The 19,187-nt window shown below is 46.6% G+C and overlaps 2 protein-coding genes across 2 annotated transcripts in view; one reads left to right on the plus strand and one right to left on the minus strand.

The window, feature by feature from the left end:
- Positions 1–1,114: 1,114 nt before the first annotated feature.
- On the plus strand, positions 1,115–6,330 carry C10H22orf31 (chromosome 10 C22orf31 homolog). Its single transcript, XM_076546946.1, is given in 5 exon segments — positions 1,115–1,177; positions 1,358–1,448; positions 1,451–1,534; positions 1,537–1,591; positions 5,868–6,330. Coding segments are annotated over 5 exon segments (756 nt in total).
- Positions 6,331–6,987: 657 nt separating this feature from the next.
- Positions 6,988–19,187, minus strand: part of Znrf3 (zinc and ring finger 3) — a 169,810-nt gene continuing 157,610 nt past the window's right edge. The window contains exons 5-9 of the mRNA XM_076545852.1: positions 18,170–18,280; positions 16,950–17,117; positions 14,105–14,207; positions 11,567–13,270; positions 6,988–10,482 (exon numbers count right to left, since the gene is read on the minus strand). Of these exons, the coding sequence (XP_076401967.1) occupies positions 10,445–10,482; positions 11,567–13,270; positions 14,105–14,207; positions 16,950–17,117; positions 18,170–18,280 (2,124 nt within the window). The 3' untranslated portion in view covers positions 6,988–10,444. The remainder of the gene's footprint in view (positions 10,483–11,566; positions 13,271–14,104; positions 14,208–16,949; positions 17,118–18,169; positions 18,281–19,187) is intronic.

The raw sequence follows: 19,187 nt of genomic DNA on the forward strand, positions 1-19,187 counted from the left end.
TGGCTCAAAACTGCCCAAATGCCAGCCAGAATCTAAACAGCCAGTGATTTGTCCCAGATAAGAGACAAGTGGCTAGACTAGAAATATGAAAACAAACAACACATAAATAGCATAAAACAGCACGGAGGTGGGGGAATACACATTTCTTCCCCTTAAGGTGGCTAAAATAAAATTTAAGGCGACTGAAATATGGCAAGATAATTTTATTTTTAAAAAGATTTATTATGGCCGGGCGGTGGTGGCGCACGTCTTTAATCCCAGCACTCGGGAGGCAGAGCCAGGTGGATCTCTGTGAGTTCAAGGTCAGTCTGGGCTACCAAGTGAGCTCCAGGAAAGGCGCAAAGCTACGCAGAGAAACCCTGTCTCGAAAAACAAAACAAAACAAAACAAAAAAAAAGATTTATTATGTGTATGTGTGAGCCTAATATGTATACCACATATGTGCAGGAGCTCAAGGAGGCCAGTTCCCCTGGAACTGGAGGCCGTGAGCCTCCATGTGGGTGCTAGGCAACCTGGTCCTCTGCAAGAGCAGCCAGCTCTCAGCTGCTGAGCTCTCCATTCCCTGAATAGGTGACATTTCTTAAAAAGCCAGGTCTCTTTGTGTGATTAAGTCTATCCAAGTTGTTCCCTTGTTCTTAGCCAGTCCCAAGGTGTATGTTTTGGTTTTTTTTTTTTTTTTTTTTTTTTTTTTTGGTTTTTCGAGACAGGGTTTCTCTGTGTAGCTTTGCGCCTTTCCTGGAGCTCACTTGGTAGCCCAGGCTGGCCTCGAACTCACAGAGATCCGCCTGGCTCTGCCTCCCGAGTGCTGGGATTAAAGGCGTGCGCCACCAACGCCCGGCCGTATGTTTTGGTTTTTATGGACTGGAATGTATTTCCCTATTGAGTGACTTACAAGGCTCTTGCTATCAGGTTAGAAGGTGTATTCATGATCCAGCAGGACTTACCTGCTGTCACGTGTGTCTGAATGTGCATGAGTTGTGACCACAACTTATACAGAAATCTTGCAAGGTTCTCCCACTCCTTTCCTCCTTGCCATGGATTCATTATCTTTCCAGTAGGCAATCTGTCTTATGTTCTTACTGAGCTCTTCCTGACTCCAGCTTCTTGCCCCAGCATGCTGTTCTTTAAGAACCAAAAATATTGTGACCTTTTAAAATTCACATCTTTCCCTTACTTGGTATGGAGAGTCTAGACTAGCAGGAGGCACAAACCCCAGCAAGATTTCTAAGCCCTGGGGTAAAGGACTAGCAAGTGAAGTGACTGCTTTAACAGCTAGTCTCTAATATACTTTCTGGTTTCTGCATGGGAACTGCTCTGTAACAACAATAAAACAATCACTTCCTCTTCATATCTGTAGCACTCAATCAATGCGAGACAAGATCCCAGTATCCCTATCTGTGGACTCTGACAATCCATTTTATTGAACACCAAGCTTCAGGACTGCTATGTGGTCTCACCAACATCTGTGCAGTCAGAATGGGTGCAAAGCAGAACAGCAAGGCCCCAGCACCAGGTGCCACCTCTTGTTGGGAAGTGGCAAAGAGCCATATATTACCTATTTGTTCTCTCTGGTCAAAGTTGTGCTCAGATAGTAACTGAAGGGTAAATGTAGTAGAATGTTATTTTAAGCTGTGTTACTTTTGTTTATGTTGCATTTGTTTAACTCTGTGAAGCTGTGTTACATGTGCCTGTCTAAAACACCTGATGGTCTATAAAGAACTGAAGGGCCAATAGCAAGGCAGGAGAAAGGATAGGTGGGGCTGGCAGGCAGAGAATATATATAGAATAAAACTGGAAGGAGATAGAAAAGAGGAGCCAGAGAAGGAGGAGGACTCCAGGAGCCAGCCACCCAGCTACACAGCAAGCCACAGAGTAAGAAACAAAGAAAGGTATACAGGAATAGAAAAGGAAAAACCCAGAGACAAAAGGTAGTCAGGTTAAGTTAAGGAAAGCTGGCAAGAAACTAAGCCAAGCTAAGGCCTGTAGCTGAAGTTTTCCTGTGTCCCACCTGGCCTGCGGTCAGGACAAATCTCTCTCACCCGCCAGTCCTGTAGCCGCTTGGACCCAAGTAAACACACAGAGGCTTATATTAATTAAAACTGCTTGGCCATTAGCTCAGGCTAACTACTGACTAGCTCTTTTTGGTCTTTCAATGGGTTTTGGGTTTGGGATAATTTTTATTGTTTAGGATGATTGGTTACAAGTTGTTAATGGTCAGGAAAAGAGCTAAACAAAGGAGATTAGATTTAAGGTTCTTATTTGAAAAAAAAAACAAGAAAAAAACAGATATAGATAAGAGGTAGATTATTGAACCTACTCTGAAAAAAAAAAGATATAGAAATGATAGATTAAAAGGTAGATTATCGAATCTACTCTAAAAAGAGCCGGGTGGTGGTGGCATATACCTTTAATCCCAGCACTTGGGAGACGCTAGCCCACTGTCCAGGGAGCAGCATATAATGGCACACAGGTAAAGCCATGGAACACATGGTGACATATAGATGAGCAAGAATGGGCTGAGTTTAAGTGTCAGAGCTAGTCAGTAGTTAGCCTGAGCTAATGGCCAAGCAGTTTTAATTAATATAAGCCTCTGTGTGTTTACTTGGGTCTGAGTGGCTGCGGACTGGGCGGGACACAGGAAAGCTTCGGCTACGAAGGCTGGGCATTTATAAATAAGAATAAGCCCCCATGTGTGATTTACTTGGGAGCTGGGTGGTGCCCCTCCCCTCCAAAAAAGGGCCCCAAACCAAAATACAACAGGTAAATGCCACAGTGTGCCTTCCAAGCTTAGAGAAGCAAAATCCTTAAAGGGACTGAAGCCCAGAGATAGTATGTTACCTTTAAAAGTTTTCAGAAAAAAAAAGGACCAGACACAAATAAAGACAAGTAGCCCAGGTGATCCAGCCTCACAGAATGCCTCTCTTGCGGTTTCCTCAAAATTCTGCATCCAGAACAACTTCAAAGCTGCCAGCTGAGATGGTCCAGCCTCACAGACTATCCAGCCAGGACTTCAAATAAGCTCTACACTCTCCCATCACACAAACACTAAGCAAAAAATAATACTACAGTTAGCTCTCCCAGGACTTGACCATTATCTGAATTTTCTCAGGGTCCCCTAAAGATGCTCTTGTCCCCAGATAGCAGGAAGCAGTCTAGAGAACCCAACGCCCACATTCCCAAGAGGTGGGGTGGGTGACTTTGGTCATTTGGTGGGTTACAGATATTTGTGCTCATTTAGGGGTGGTGGTGGTTACAAGCTGTTATTAGTAATGGTCAGGAAAAAAGCTGGATGAAGGAGATTAGATTCAAGTATATCTTTCTGAAGGGAAAAAGGGGGTATATAATGTAAAAATGACAGGATAAAAGGGTAGATTATTGCATTTATTTTCAAACTACAAAAACTAGTCTCAAATATTTTACATTGGTGTGGATTTTTTAATTTGATAACAAATTTAAGGTTATTTTTGTTTATTGTATGTTTCTACTCTTGTTTAAGGCATTGTACCTATATAATTTAATTCATTTAATAATGTAAATTTCTAGTCCTTGAAAGCTATTATTAAAAACTATTCAGGATAATTAAGAAATACAGGTTAGTAGTCACCTATAACATTCAAACTTATAGTCATGTTAGGTATGTTTTCAAGGTCAAACAGAGATATATTTTAAACAGATGGACTTCAAATATTTCAAAGACCTACAGAATATGGCATTTAAAATGTTTTAATAACACAAGCTTTTCATGACAGTGAGATGTCTCCTCTTGGCAGCAACAATTTACTTCAAAAAAAGGCTGATGGACATTGAAGAACCTTCATATGGAGTTTGCTTTTATTTGTGGCCAAGTTGGAGACTGGGCAAAGAAACTGCCCTTGTCTTGACTGATGACAGTATGCTGTCCAAACTGGACAAGCAGGACACAAAAGAAAGTAACTGCTGAACTTTGCCAAGACAAGGTAGGACAGTCCTTTAAAATTCCTGTTTCACAAAAAAAGTCTATCAGATATTCTAGGCCTATAGGCCAAAGATGAATGCCCCAATGTTGCAAAGGAATCTTGGGTGACTATCCAGGCAACCAGAAGTCTCTGTTGTTTCTTAGTTTTGGAAGTTGCTTGCTCTGTACTTCCTGTTTAATCAAGTAATATTATATCCTTCTTGGGTCTTTGATGGGATTAAAGACTAGATAGTTATACTTTTCCTTTTTACCAAATTCAAAAAATAAATTTAAAGGTATAAAATATATAAGGTTGAGTGATATAAAAGATTAAGTTATTTATCTAAAAAAATGTTTTAAGGTCTAAAAAGATAGCTTTGGGGTTGCTAATACGTTAGGATAGAAAGTAAATTAGGTACAAAGTAGAAAACTTTTAACTCACCAAGATAGAATAGATAATAAAATATTTTCTCAGGGTTGGAGATTTAGCTCAGTGGTAGAGTGCTTGCTTAGCAAGCACAAGGCCCTGGGTTCGAGCCTCAGCTCAGGGGGGGGGGTGTCTAAAATATTTTCTCTAAATTTGCCAGATAGGGTAGACATTGTAAATGTAATTCTTACCTGATACTTGTTCTTATTACATACAGTTTTACTGGGCTAGAGTTAAACCCTTTCCTTTTTATTTAGACTAGAAGGGAAATATTGCACAATATTTGTTTGTGAAGATGTGTCTTTGCCAAGGCGCCTTCTGATTGGTTTAATAAAGAGCTGAATGACCAAAATCGCTATGCAGGAAGAGGCTAGGCAGGACTTCTGGGTACAGAGAGGACTCGGAAGGAAAAAGGCAAAGATGCAAGGAGACACAGCGAGGAAACAGGAGGTGCAAGGTGGGAGAGGTAATACCATTTGATAGAATGTAGATTAATATAAATGGGTTAAGTTAAATGAGCTAGTTAGGAATAAGCCTAAGCTATAAGCTATGGTTTCATATTTAAAAAGTCTCCTTGTCATTCTTTGGGAGTTGGCTGGCAGGACAAAAAGCTTGTTACAGGCAGAGAGACACAGACCAGGAAAGGCCAAGAGCAAGTGGCCAGTAGGTCCGCTGTTGGGCATCTCAGAGCACAGAGCCTGCAGGAGGTACCAGAGAGGTAACCAATGGCCAGCGGTGATGAGATGGTTGGGGGTGGGCAAAGCTAAGGCCAGAGATTTTACTATAGATTTACATATCCAGGTGATGAAAATCCTAAAGCTGAAGTCAGGGTTTGGGGTGGAAAGGTCCCTGAGATAGAGGGATGGAACATCCTCCATTTACAGATCCAGAGTTATGGGGTTTGGGGTTCATTCTGTGCTTAGTTCTGTAGGACAACTTCATACACAGACAGAAGGAAGTTGACAATGAAGGGAAAATAGAAGAGAAAGGTAGTACGTATTCATGTATACACACCTGAGGTAGCTATAGCCTGTGAAATTTCACTCAAGAGAACTTGACAGCTAGAAGCCTGACCTAATGAGTTCAGTTCTGTTGCTTCATGGTGGCCAGCAGAGCTCAGAGTATGTTCAAATCCTAACTCTGACAAACCTTTGTGTCCTGATTTTATCATATAAACTGATAACTGGCCCTTCTCTCACAGGGTACCATGGAGATTACATGAATTAATACATGCAAAGGCCTTTTGAACAGTTGGCAAAGAATAAATAATTAGGAGCTTGCTTAGTATGTAATAGATGTCAGCTGTGGTTATGAGCTGCTTAAGCTTTGTGGCCTTGGGCAAACCAGTTCTAATTTCCCTGCCTTTAAATCTGTCTCTGTGGACTTCACAGGGTTCTAGGGAACACACACAGTGCCATATGCAAAGATATTCAGTAACTAGACTGTGCTATTTACTGTTGCTGACTCTGAGACATGAATCCCTGATAATTATTCTGAGCTCCCAAGTTTAAACTTTGACGTCTCTGCTTTCTTCTTGGCATTGAGTAAAGAAAGTTCAAAGGAAAAAAAAAGTAACAGCCAAGATCTTGAGGACAGATATGCCAAACATGCAGCCGCTACCCAAGTGTTGTCCAGGGACGGTGGGATGACAGCCTGGAAGGGCCGGACATTGCTTCCTGAAACCCAAGAGGAACAGCAGTTAGAAGACATGCCAACCATCCATGGCATCCTCATCCAGGGTTACCAGACTCTGTACCATGCTGTGGTGGAGCCCATGCTCTGAGATCCTTCTGAGACCCCCAAGGGGAACAGACTGGAGCCAGGCAAAGCCATTAAACAAAGGCTCTGGGAAGCTTTGCACAGTCAGCTGCCTGCAGGAGTGCAGAGGAACCTGGAGCTGTGCGGACAGCATGACTGCTGTCCCCGAGGAATGGCCCAAGCTAAGATGAAAAGTAACTGGAACTCATAGGATTGGAGTGTCCTCTGCAGCATGTCTGAAAAATAAGCTGTACTCTTCATCTAGTCTCAGAGTAGTAACTACCCTTCTTCAGGGAAAAGAGACGAAGTCCCCAGACTTTATTATTAGTATTTGGAGACAGGATCTCTCTCTATAGACCTGGCTGTCGTAGAACTCACTATGTAGACCAGGCTGGCCTTGAACTCAGACATCCACCTGCCCCTGCCTCCCAAGCACAAGAATTAAAGTTGTGAGCCACCATGCCCAGCTGGGTTTTCTGGAGGGTGTGTGGGTGGGGATAAGAGGCAGGGCGAGGCAGGGCAAGGCAGCTATGGGGGATCGAACCTAGAGCCTTGACTGCTGACAGGTGCTCTATCTACAACCAGGCTGCATACCCAGCACACTTTTTTACTTTTTTGAGACAGGATTTCGTTCAATTGCACAGGCTGGCCTTGAATGCACTCTGTAGTCCAGGCTGGCCTGGAAGTTGTGGTCACCTTGCTTCAGGCTCCTGCCACACACTGCTATGCAAGGATAAAACCCAGACTCTAGCCAATACTCTGATGACTGGAAACCCCACAACTTGGACTCTATTAACAGAGCACAAGTCTGTGTGAGGTAGCAGGCGCTAGACTTTAGCCAACCACAGCAATGACCACATGGAACACATACTTGATAAAATTGTATTTTTTTTTTACAGTCATTTGTACAATTTGTTACAAAACCATAGAAGACTACAACTTGCTTTAAATCATTTTTGGTCTGCAAATATGTAAAATCTGTGTGCAATTATCATGTATTTACAGGGCCTTGTTAGTCATTTTCAATGATTATTTCAACAATGTCACACTCTCAACATAAGACATGGCTTAAGATAAATATATTAGTAAATAAATATTCTGAGAACATATTTCCATAAATGAAATGTGTTGCTATACATATACAGAATATACATAAGTTGTTTTCTAGCTTTAAAAACAGTTTTTCAATTGGTAATGTTGAAAAGAGCCCTTAGACCATTTTATCACAAAGCCTTTACAGCAAAGTCTTTACAAAAATCTTAAGTGCTATGGGAGAAATTAAAAAAAAAAAAAAAAAAGTGTCTTGTTAGACCAACAATACAAAAAGTTTATGTAAGGAATAGAAAAAGGCAGATCAGTTTAAAAAATATTTTCAACCAATTCTTTTATAGACCACATTTTAAAAGCATTAGTCCTGTGTGAACTTTGAGGCCAGAAGACATTGGGGAGGGTCTGAACCACAGGACTGAAGATGGAACCCAGTAACATGGCCTGGGCCTGGAGGAGAGGGGAACCGTCAGCTATGGGTGCTGTGACCACAGAGACACCTCAAGGATCAGAATGCCCAAACTTCCATTTTTATCGAATTCTAGAATTCTATAGTTGATATGACTGCTATCAAGCTTATACTTGCTATCACACACTTAGATGGTATAGAAGTTCCCAGGAGAAAGTGGGGTGCTCCTTGTCCATTATTATGCAATTACCACACACTACTGATGTTCTATTTCCCCTCCCCCTCCCCCAAAGAGGGTACTTGTTACCAGCAATGGAGCCTTAGAGCTTCACAGACTCTCTCTCTTTTTCTTGAAAGGGTGACATGAGATAGCTGACGGGTAACTTGGTTCTGGTCTGATGAGGCAGCACGAAGATGACTGTTTATAAATCTTCCTTTTGTTTCCACTACCCCAAACAAGTGTCTGCCCACCGCCGCCATCACCACTTTTTCAGGGGAGAGCCGGACTTGTTCATTTACCTTCCAGTGGCATTCAAATTCTCTATTCATTAATGTATTGTGTAAGACTACTGAGAAGTGGTTTTCTAGCCAGGGCAAAGACAAGCCTTTCTGGGGTTTGTTTCAGCCAAGGGAGAGATATGCACAGGCAGACACTAAAAACAAATAAACAAAAGCAGAAAAAACAAACAAACAACAACAACAACAAGCCATCTCAACAGTGAGAAGCTGCACTTTGCGGTCCTTGTTGAAAGCTGTGCCCCCATTCCCACTGTACAGTAAGGCAAGCTGTTGTTCTTAGCAGCTGCAACTCCTGGCCCCAGAAATAAAGGCAACCCCGATCACATGTCAACAGCTTAGGCCCTTCTCACACCCTCACTAACAGGAGCACAGCCTGGGGAGGAGCCCTCAAAGGACAGACCCCCCAGAGTTGGGTGGAAGGACAAATTTCACCATGGCCACTTCCTAAAGGTAAATGGCTGGATCTGATGTGGGGACTTCTTTCTGTCAGATTCTGGCTAGAAATAAGTCAACTGTCCTCATCTTAGGACGGGGTTTTAAAGAACAAAGCATTCCAATAGTCTCAAAATATGCAGTCTGGTCCTTGGGCTGACTTTCTGGGAGCCTGACCAGAAGAGGGGTCACTTCTGTCTCTGGCAACCCAGGGTGGCCCCCCGTTTTCCCAGGTTTCAAGGTTCCGTACTGAGCTTTCAGACCCACTAGGCCAAACTCTTTCTGGTGGCAAAAGATATCTGCTAAATGAATGTATAAAAGTGACCAGAAGAGTTAGCGACATAGGGCCAACCTGATTAGTTTCCTCTAAGGAAAAGAAAACATTTTTAAGAACAAGGACTATATTGGACAAAAAGGATTACAATCCCTGAAGTAGTTTAAATAGATTCTCTCTCCCTTTTAAAAACCAACCAAACATCTTCAAAACAACAACAAAATAACAGCAAAACAACACAACCAAAAATGGTTGGGGCTTAAAAAACTCTCCCTTCCCCTTAGAAAAGAAGAGGCCGGAAAAATATACAAAAGCCTACCCTTTGGGTCTGAACTATCTGATAGTCTGTCTCGTGGAGAATCAGTTCATAATAGTGCATCAGGCAGACAGGCTAGCAGACATCTGCCGGTGGGGTGAGCCACTGCAGCCACCAGGCAGTGGCCCAAAGAGCCCCGAAGCCACGTTCTGAGGATGGGAAACTTGTTAAAATGAAGCTTGGTGCACACCCCTGTGGGTCAAGCATGTGCCCCTTACAAAGGTAACCTAAGGAAGGGAGCAAAAGCCGAGGGGTGTGGCTGCCCCCAGACCCATGGGCACAGGTGTGCCCCAGCATGCCTTCCTTCAAGAGGCAGTGCACTGCTGCTGGGTGAGAGGAGAGCTTGTTCCTCCAGTCCCACAGGACACCAAGGCCACAAAGCAACATTCCTCCTGGGTGTCTGCCCTGCAAATCCCATTCAGATCACCTCTGCAATTGATGGCACGAAGCCCAAAACAATTTTACAGAAGACTGGAGAGCTGGACAGTAAGGGTGAGAGCGTCTCTTCCCTGCCACAGTGGTCAGAGTGCAGGAGAACGCCCAGGGACAGGGCTGGCCGTCCTGGATTTTGCTGAGACAAAGGTGATGATGGCCCAAAGGAACAGAAGAGAATGGGCACAACTGCCCCCACAGCCTCGAGCCTAGGCAGCAACGGTGTGACACCTCCCTTTCCCTCCTCTTCCTTGCGGCTTCCATGGCTGCCTACAGTGTGGGCAGGAGAGGTGTGGCTTCCCCCAAGCCCTGAAGTCTAGATTTGCCTCAAAAAAGGGGAAAAGGAGAGGCAGCTTTGCATTGTTCCTCGGAGTTTGTACCCCTATCTACTAGCTTTTGACTTCAAGTTTCTGGTCATTTCAATAAGGCAGGTGCAGCCCTGAGCTTTTCAAAGGCCTGAGGTCCCTCCGAGGAGACGACAGCATCCACACAGGATGTGGTTCATTTAATGCAGCAGTGATTTTTTTTTTTCTTTTTCAACGAAAGTTGGTGGTTAGGGTTCTTTAAAATATATATTTAAATAACTTTTTACATTACATATAACATCTTAGGAAAAAAAAAGCAGAGAACTCAATCCCACACACCTCAGAACCCCAAGCACACATTACAAAACAGAATAAAACATTATTAGAAGAGGCAAAGGACTCAAGAGATTTTTGTCTGTTGGTTTGTTAAGGGGAGGGGATGCCACAGGTGGCTCACATTTTGGGTTGAGGCGGGCTCTCTTGACTACCACTTTTGTATTTGTCAAAACTAATATATATTAGCTTTGAAGGAAGCCAGACTTTGAAGTCTCCATACAGTTTCTGATTTTTACAAAAGAGTTCCTTCTGAGCTCAAGCTCCCGTACCGATGCCTGGGCCAGATCCTGGTCCTGGGAGAGAGAGGGAGAACAGCCATCAAGGTTGCGGAGAGAGAGAGCTGGCACAGCAGGCTCTGGGCAGGATGGACCAGGGAAGGCGGGGCGTTTGGGAGTGACAGTTCACAATGGTGGGTGGACTATGTGAGTGATACGGGGGAGGGGGGGCAGCAATGGCTTCTTTCCTGAGGGGCTCAAGTTTACACAGTTGTTTCTGGGGGGCAGGTCTCCCTTGTTTGGCTATAGAGAATCTTCTGGAAGCCCTGGGATGTCATGGAAGCATACCGTAGAAAAGTGAATTAATTCCTAGTGGCACCGAAAGAGCAGGAGACCCTTCGGCACACCCTTCACAGATCACACAGACCCTCCCCTAAGTGGGTGCCTGGCTTGAGGAGACTTAGCAGAGAGCAGAGGGAGTCACTGATACAGACGGGAAAGGAAGGCCACTTAGCTGACTACTGAGCTCTAGAGAGGTCTGGAGAGGAAAAGGAACCTGACATGCTGCAGGGATGGGACAAAGGCTGGATCAAGGGAGCAGTTCCATTTAGAAGACATTTGTGTACCTTTAATCCCAGCACTTGGGAGGGAGGCAGGGAGATCTCTGAGTTCAAGGTCAGCCTGGACTACAGAGTGAGTTCCAGACAGCCAGAGCTACACAGAGAAAACCAAAAACCAAAACCAAACCAAAACCAACCAACCAACCCACTCCCCACCCTCCCCCAAAAGACATCTTACGTCTTATAAAGGCAATGAGTCATTACAGCATTTCTAGTGTAAGGACCGTAATTCAGGTCTCCCAAGTGGGGCAGTAGGCAAGTGCATTGAGGTCTGTCAGGAGGATTTTGCTAAGAGGCACAGGGATGGACTAAGGGGACCATGGAGATGCACAATAGTTGATGAAATTGAGATTGCTTTTGGGGTGTGAAGCATCTGAAGGGAAGAGATGCGGACATCATGGGTAGAGGGTTTGAAGACAGGCGGGGCTGAGAAGCAGTGTTGGAAAGCCATCAAGTACAGAAGCCAAGTCACAGAAGAAGCCAAACAGAAGAGGCCTGAGAAGAAGACCCCTATACAAATACCTACTATCATCTGTTCTCACCTGACGCCTCAGCAGCCAGGGCATGGGACTCCTGAGTGTCCTGGGGGGGACTGGAAAGGCTAGCCCTGGAAGCATCTGCCTCCTCTGGAGAGCAGCCAGGCTGCAGTGGCACCTCGGCTTGGTAGCATGGAGCCTGTTCCTCTTCCCGGGTTGTCCCCAGACTCCAGTGGAGTCGGGGGACGTCCAAGCCCAGCATCCCACCCCAGGAGCTGTGGCTGTGTATCCCTTGACAGTCTTGAGGCAAGCCCGTGTCACAGTCTACATCCTCTGGAATAATGGGGATGCGCTGGCTCAGGTCCCGGGCCCCTGCATAGCAGCTGGGTGGGGGTTCCTCGGTGAGTGTGTACTGCACACTCACTGAATAGTCTTCAGTGTAGCAGCCATTACCCCTGCCAGCACTGTGGGCCACCTGCTTCTCTTCATAGAAGCAGCAGGGCAGGCCCTCATATTTCACCCCATCTGTCCTGGGAAAATGGTCCGAGTGAAGGCCACACAGGCCCTGGGAGGCCCCTGGCTGTGGGTCTCCACTTGTAGGGTTGCAGTCCTCCAGGAGCCGGGGACCCAGGAATAAGGCGCTGCCACCAGCAGCTGCTCCTGCTCCAGGGCTCAGGGAAGAGGGCTGGGGATCGAAGCAGCAAGCACATGACGGTCCCTCTGGGCCCCCTTTCCATGTCCTCCTGAGGTCCAGGGCGGCCCCAGGAGAAACCTCGAGCCCCACTTCTGAGGTAGAGCTGTTGGGCCCTCTGGGTTCCAGTGAGGAGTTGCTGCTGTAGTTCATCTCCAGGCTGCAGGTGGACAGCTGGTCCCCTGAGGGAGAGGCAGGGCCTAGCCATGGCTCACCCCGCCCAGCACCTTGACTGTGTGCTGCTGGGAGCTCCTCTGGTGGTGGGGAGCCCTCAAGGTGTACAGTGGGCCCCCGGCTTCGGTAGATGAAGGGGTCATAGTCACTGCTGAGGGAGCTGCGGAAGGTGGAACAGCTCCCATACACACCTTGGTTGCTAACTTCTGTGCAGTCCACCACCGAGTCGCTGGAAGAGCAGCGGCACTGGCCGGAGCTGTTGCTGCTGCTATCACTGCCAGGACAGTCTGCCAGATAGCCACTGCACACAGAACGGTGCCCGTGGTAGCAGCTGAAGCTGGAAGTGCTGCCGCTCTCCACGTGGGTGGGAGGGGCCATGTGCACCACAGTGGGAAAGAGAAGGCTGCTGCCACCACTTGGTGGAAAGGCACGGGATGGGCCCCTGGGTGCAAGGCTGGGTATCGGCTGGCCCTCCTGCTCTGGGTAGCTGAGACCCTGGAAGTAGTAGTGTTGGTACATGGTCTCATACTGGGAGAAGCAAGCTGCCTTGGAGAAGCTGCGGCCACTGAACTTGGGCCTACGGAAGGGATGGGCTGGTGAGTAGGCCCGGTGTTCCAGGCTGCAGCGGTGAGGGGCCAGAGTGTGGTCCAAGTGCAGGGGTGGGTAGCCACGGATGTAGGTGGAGGTCTGTGGAGAATAGAGGTTCTGCTCCCCATGCCGATCCATGGTCAGCAGTGTGACAGGATTGCCATGGGCGTCCATACTTGTCCTGGTAGGGTAGGCTGGGATGGCATTGGTCCTATGCACACGGCCTGGGTAATGTACCGGCAGGGTCACTCTTGGCTGTCGACCACGTGTAAGGTTGCCGGTCTCCACACAAACAGCACCCGGATTTCCCTTTTGCTCTGGAAAAGGTGGAGGAAACAAAATAATGGGCAGAGGCTGAAGCATCAAGGGAAGCTGTGTGCCAGGGAGACTCTGCTTGACCCTGCCACAGTGTAAGCTGAGCCAAGTTCAGCTGAGCTGGCAGAGGCTGACCTGTCTCTTTCCATCTCCCCAAAGTCTACTGAGAGCAAAACAAACACAACAATCAAAGGGTCTCCCACCCTGCTCTGTAATGATGACGTGGGAGCTGCAACAAACAGTGCTACTGCATATTCATCACCCCTGTGTCTCTGGAAACAATCCTGTAGCCTAGAACTGGGCAGTCAACACTACTGTCACCTGTTAAAGAGACAGGAGGCTTTAGGCCTAGGGAGGCCAGGTCAGGATGGCAGCCGGGGTTTGTTGTTCTCTACTTCCCTTAGACATGTACTCTGGCCTGGCCTCCAACTTGCTATGTAGCTAAAGATGACCTTGAACACCTGCCTCTACTTCCCAAGTGCTGGGTATCCCATGTGTAGACCAGCATACCCAGCTAGGGTCCTGTTTAATTGGAAACCCAAACTTGAATGCAAGACGGATTTTCTTTAGAGGGGGAGCAGCAGGGTGAGGGGTGTGTCAAACCTGGGACCTTGCATGCTCTAGGCAACAGTCTACTACTGAGCCATATCACCTGCCCCTAAAAGGGATCCTCAATGCCAGGCTCTGCTTAGAACTGTGCAGCCAAGTTTCAGACCTGAGTCCTGCACAGCTGCAGGCCCGAGGCCCACGCTGTGCTGCTTCAGCTTGCTCATGAGCATGCATCAAGGACTTATCACACTGTGTAGGACGGTGTCCTCCGAGGCCCTAACAATTACCTATGATGTTGTGCCGACAGTGGGGGCAGGTGTGGTGCTGCAGCAGCCACGGATCCACACATTTCCTGTGGAACCGATGGGTACAGGGGATGACCCGAAGCTCCTGGAAAGGGGAGAGAGAGGGACATAGCATGAAGGAAGGGTACTTCTGCCTTCAGTCTCACACATATGCCTCCTCCAAAGGACCCTACGGGGGACAGAATAGCCCTGTGCATACGGTGTGCTGGTGCCCTCCTGCTAGAATATGGATCTTAAGGAGTCCTAGCTTGGCAGTACCAGGAAGGAGGGCCTAGTGGGACCTGGTTTCCTCACTCCCTCTTTTTTATATCCTTCTGGTAAGCAATTTTGAAGATCTATTTATTTATTCTTATTTTTTATTTTTATTTTTTAGGTTTCTTGAGACAGGGTTTCTCTGTGTAGCCCTGGCTGTCCTGGAATTCACTTTGTAGACCAGGCTATCCTCAAACTCATAGAGACCCACCTGCTTCTACTTCCCAAGTACTGGCATCAAAAGCCTGCACCACCACCACCACCACCACAACCACCACCACCACCACCACCACCACCACCACCACCACCACCACCACCACCACCACCTATTTATTTATTTTTAAGTCTGATGATAAATTTTATTAGAGCTAAAGAGAAAACTTTCAGGGCAGGAAAGCAGTGTATCTCAGCAGTTGCTCAGAAGAGAATGGAGGAGAGAAGGGAGCCATGCCATGTGAGTTTAGCTGGCACAAAGGTCAGATACATGGAGAAAGATCAAGGAAGAAGAAAAGAAGACAGATTTTTCTGAGTAATTCAGAAACACAGGCAGACTTACAAAGCAGCACAGCTGCATTTTGCAAGAGACTGCCTTATTTTTTACTTTTTTTTGGTTTTTAGAGACAGGGTTTCTCTGTGTTGTTTTGGCTGTCCTAGAACTGGCTCTGTAGATCAGGCTGGCCTTGAACTCACAGAGATCTGCCCGGCCTTAATTTTTACTTTTAATTATATGTGTGCACGCTTACAAGTTTGTACTGAGTATGTGCATGTGAGTGTAGTTGCCTAAGGAGGGTGAAGAGGGCGCTAGATTCCTGGAGCTGGAGTTGCAGGTAGCTGTGAACCACCCAACCTGGGTTTTAGAAACTGAATTCAGATCCTCTCCAAAAGAAACATGCGCTCCTAACTACTGAGGCATCTCTTCAGTCCTATCCATCACATGTTCTTGTCATGATATGCTGCCTCCCTATTAGCCGAAAGGATTACAGTCAAATGATCACGGGCTAAAATGTCTAGAACTATGTGCTCAAACAAACCTTTGCTCTTTATATGCTTATTACTGCAGACATTTGTTATAGGAATGGAAAGTTAAAACACTTTCTACTCTCTCCCCTAACTCCAACTAAAGGCCAGTTTCGTTCCTTAAAGTAGGGCCCATAGGGAGAAGGAAACTGCCCAATCCACTTGGCCCAATCACATTCCTTAGGGTTAAAGGACAAAGAATACAAGGCAGCGGGTTCCTTTCCAGGAGCTGGAAGGTACACCTAAGTCCAGAGCCTCGGGCTAGGGAGCATGGGGTTTGCAGGGAGGGTTACAAACACCCCAGGTCACCTATGTTGGTGTAGAGCAGTGGTTCTCAGCCTATGGGTCGTTCCCCCCTCAACCATCCAAAAGCACAGGTATTTTCATTAGGATTCATAACAGTAACAAAATTACAGTTATGAAGTAGCAAGGAAAATAATTTCATGGTTGGGGTCAGCATACATGAGGAACTGTATTAAAGGGTCACAGCATAAGGAAGGCTGAGAACTGCTGCACCATCTACAGATGTTTGCTTTTAGGCATCCTTGAAGGAGGTCAAGTAGAAAGGGATACTTGCTGGGGCCACCTGGCTTCTAAGGAAAGCAGCCTATGACAGAATGTAATGGGCTTTCCAAACAGTCTCCTGACTGTTCTTGTTACTCTGCTTTTATTTTCTCACCAGTCTGACACAGTGATACTCACACTGATAATCAATGTGGTACTTCAGAATGTCTGTACTTTCTCACCTAAGTAGCGTTTGTGAGCATCTAGTATGCTGGTTGGCATCACAAGTGCAGACACAGGATGAAGCCACTTGCCAAGTTCACAAACCAAAAACCTGCCTGGGCTAGGTTGGAACCCAGGAGTCTGTACTTATAGTCTATGCAAGAGTATCATTCCAAGAGCCTGCGTGCAAATACACTTCCGCCCAGCAATCTACATCAGTGGGTGCTCTCATCCAGGGGCTGTCCGAGGCCTGAACTCTCAAGCATTTTGCTCCCTACTTTGTGTGCACCTAACCAACTAGAGACAGGCGTAAAGATAGCAAAACACTGATGAGAGGTGGTTCTAGGTGGGCGGTTTATGCTGCTCCTAGTACTTTTCTTGCAACTTCTAATAAAGAGCTACCAGTGGGGGCGGGGGAAGGCATCAAATCTCTTGCCTTTTTCCAAGTAATCACTTCTTAGAAGCAAACCAAACAACTTGTTCTTGCATCTACGTATTTTCTGTCTAACCATGTCCTTTTTTGTTTGTTTTCTTTTTGGAGTGAGGACCTCAAACTCACAATTCTCCTGATTAACATCTCAAGTGCTAGAACTAAAATGACTGGCATGTGCTACCATGCCTGGAATCTACGTACTTTTGATCAACGTCTAAAGTCATCTAGTTAGCTAGACCATCTATAGAGTACTGTGTCTTCCCAGCTCCTAGGAGAAATACTGGTAAAAGCCTGGACATTTGAATCAAGGTTGTGGGGAACTCTGGTCATGGTGGTCCCCAGCACCTCTGGGAACCCGTACATCCCTTCCCCACTCAGCGGCCTTGTCTCTGTCACTACCTCTCCATCAATGTACTTCTCCAGACAGATGGCACAGTCAGACGTGGACCCGCTGCTAAGTGTATCCAGGGCCCCGCAGCTTCCTTCCCGGCGCCCCTTGCTCTTGGAGTTGAACTTTCTGGTTTCCATCTTCTCCAGAGCCTGCACGGCCAACCTGTTCATGGAATTCTGCATGGTAGAACATGGTCAGTGTTGGTACACATTAACAGTGGTAGTCACACCCCGGGCCATGTCACACAGGACACTGGGACAGACTCACTCAGGCCAAACAGACTCTTGAGAAACTGCTCAAAACTCATCCTGTCACTGTATTTTTCTAGACCCTTAAGAGTACTCATAGGCCAGGCGGTGGTGGCGCATGCCTTTAATCCCAGCACTCGGGAGGCAGAGACAGGCGGATCTCTGTGAGTTTGAGGCCAGCCTGGTCTACAGAGTGAGTTCCAGGACAGGCACCAAAGCTTCACAGAGAAACCCTGTCTTGAAAAACAAAACAAAACAAACAAACAAAAGAGTGCTCATGACATTGGTCCAAGATTTTCCCAAGTGACCCTACTCCAAAGTCTTGCCTTCAAGGTAAAAGCTAATTCCCTGTCTTTGGTACTTCTCAACTCTGTGGGAGCTTGGTTTTCAGAAGGCCCTATGCCAAATGCTAGGGAAATGAGAGTTCACGCAAGTGCTCAGCATCTGATATACAGCGTGAGTGCATAAATACCAGCCCATAATCCCTGTTCTTGCTGGTGATGGCTCCTCAGCCCTGCTGACAACTGAAACCCTTCTCTCCAAGGTGTCCCACTGCCACACATCTCCAAGTCTAGGTTCCTGCTTACCCTCTTCTCACCACCCTCTGCCTGCAGGTCTTCTGCTATGGCTACCTGTTTATCAAGAGTCACCAGAAGGGCCTGGCAGGGCAAATGTCATCACAAGACCTGGGGACCTGACAGTCTGTATTTCTACCAACCTTAGATCTATCTGAGAAGCAAAGGTCTTATGCTCCAAAACAACATTTATTTGGACATTTCCCTCAGACTACTAGCTTGCAATACCCCCAATGCTGAGGCCTTTGCAGGCCTGTCCTTTTCAACATGAGGGCTCAGCACTTGAGGTTTGACATTCTCCAGGCCCCTGAGAAAGGACGGGTGTCATGGACAGCAGGTTGGCTAGACTCCTAACTTTCATCAGCAATAGGGCAATGGGGTTCACAGGTTGTTCTTAGGGGTTACCTGACTACGACGCTGCTTCAACTTGATTTTGACAAGGAGAATGAGGCAGACCAGGGAGACCACGACGAAGAAAGCCAGGAAAATCCCCATGTCAAAGTACTCGGTGGGTTGCTAGAATAGAAGACAAATGCCATGAGCCATGTTCTCTTTGGCCTGATTGTGGGCATGTGGGCTGTCAGTCCTGGTCAGGAAATGGAATGGATGAGTGAGACAGGATCCCTCTGTGTGTAGGAAGTGCCTGGGTTCTGCTCACATGAACACAGGATGGGGTGGGGAGCTACAGTGGTCCTGGGCCTCCTAGGAGCTGAGAGCCATTTGTAAAGTTGGGCCTCCCATTAACACAGTGCCAAGTTTGGTATACCTAGAGAAAGGCTCCTCTGGATAAACACAAATAATCAGTTATAGACAAAGGAGTGAGTGTTGTGTTTTGAGGGAATAGTGATTACTAAGCATATAATTAATGGTTTACAACAACTCAGAAAATTGTATGGTGCTTCCACAAATATCAGCTTCCACTACAATGAATCACGTTTACCAAAGAGTTCCTTTTTCCTTTAAAATGAAGCCAGCAATTCAGTTCTGCAAACAGCCCTTATTTTCTTGGGGTGGGGTAGAGGGTATGAGGCAGCATTTATCCTCAGCTGGTCTTGACCTTGCTATGTAGCTGAAGATGACTCTGAATTCTAACCTTACTACCACCACCATCTAAGTGCTGGGATCACAGGTGTGCCTTATGGGGGGGGCTTTAGGTAGTGCTTTGCGGCTGCTGGACAAGTCCTCTACCAACTGAGCTACACTTGGCAGCTCTTATCCTTTCTGCACACAACACTGCCTTCTGCCACCGGAAGCTGCTACACCTTGGCCATCCACTTAGCCAATGAAAACAGGACCCTAGTGAGATGCTGTGCTACCCAGATACTTGGTACAGGCAGAAGAACCATTCTACATGGGAACAGTTCAGTTAATTGTGAGGAGGAAAGAAAACACATATGGCCACCAGCCCCAGATTATCCAAGGT

The sequence above is a fragment of the Peromyscus maniculatus genome, chromosome 10 (genome assembly GCF_049852395.1).
Source record: "Peromyscus maniculatus bairdii isolate BWxNUB_F1_BW_parent chromosome 10, HU_Pman_BW_mat_3.1, whole genome shotgun sequence".
Lineage (NCBI taxonomy): Eukaryota > Metazoa > Chordata > Mammalia > Rodentia > Cricetidae > Peromyscus > Peromyscus maniculatus.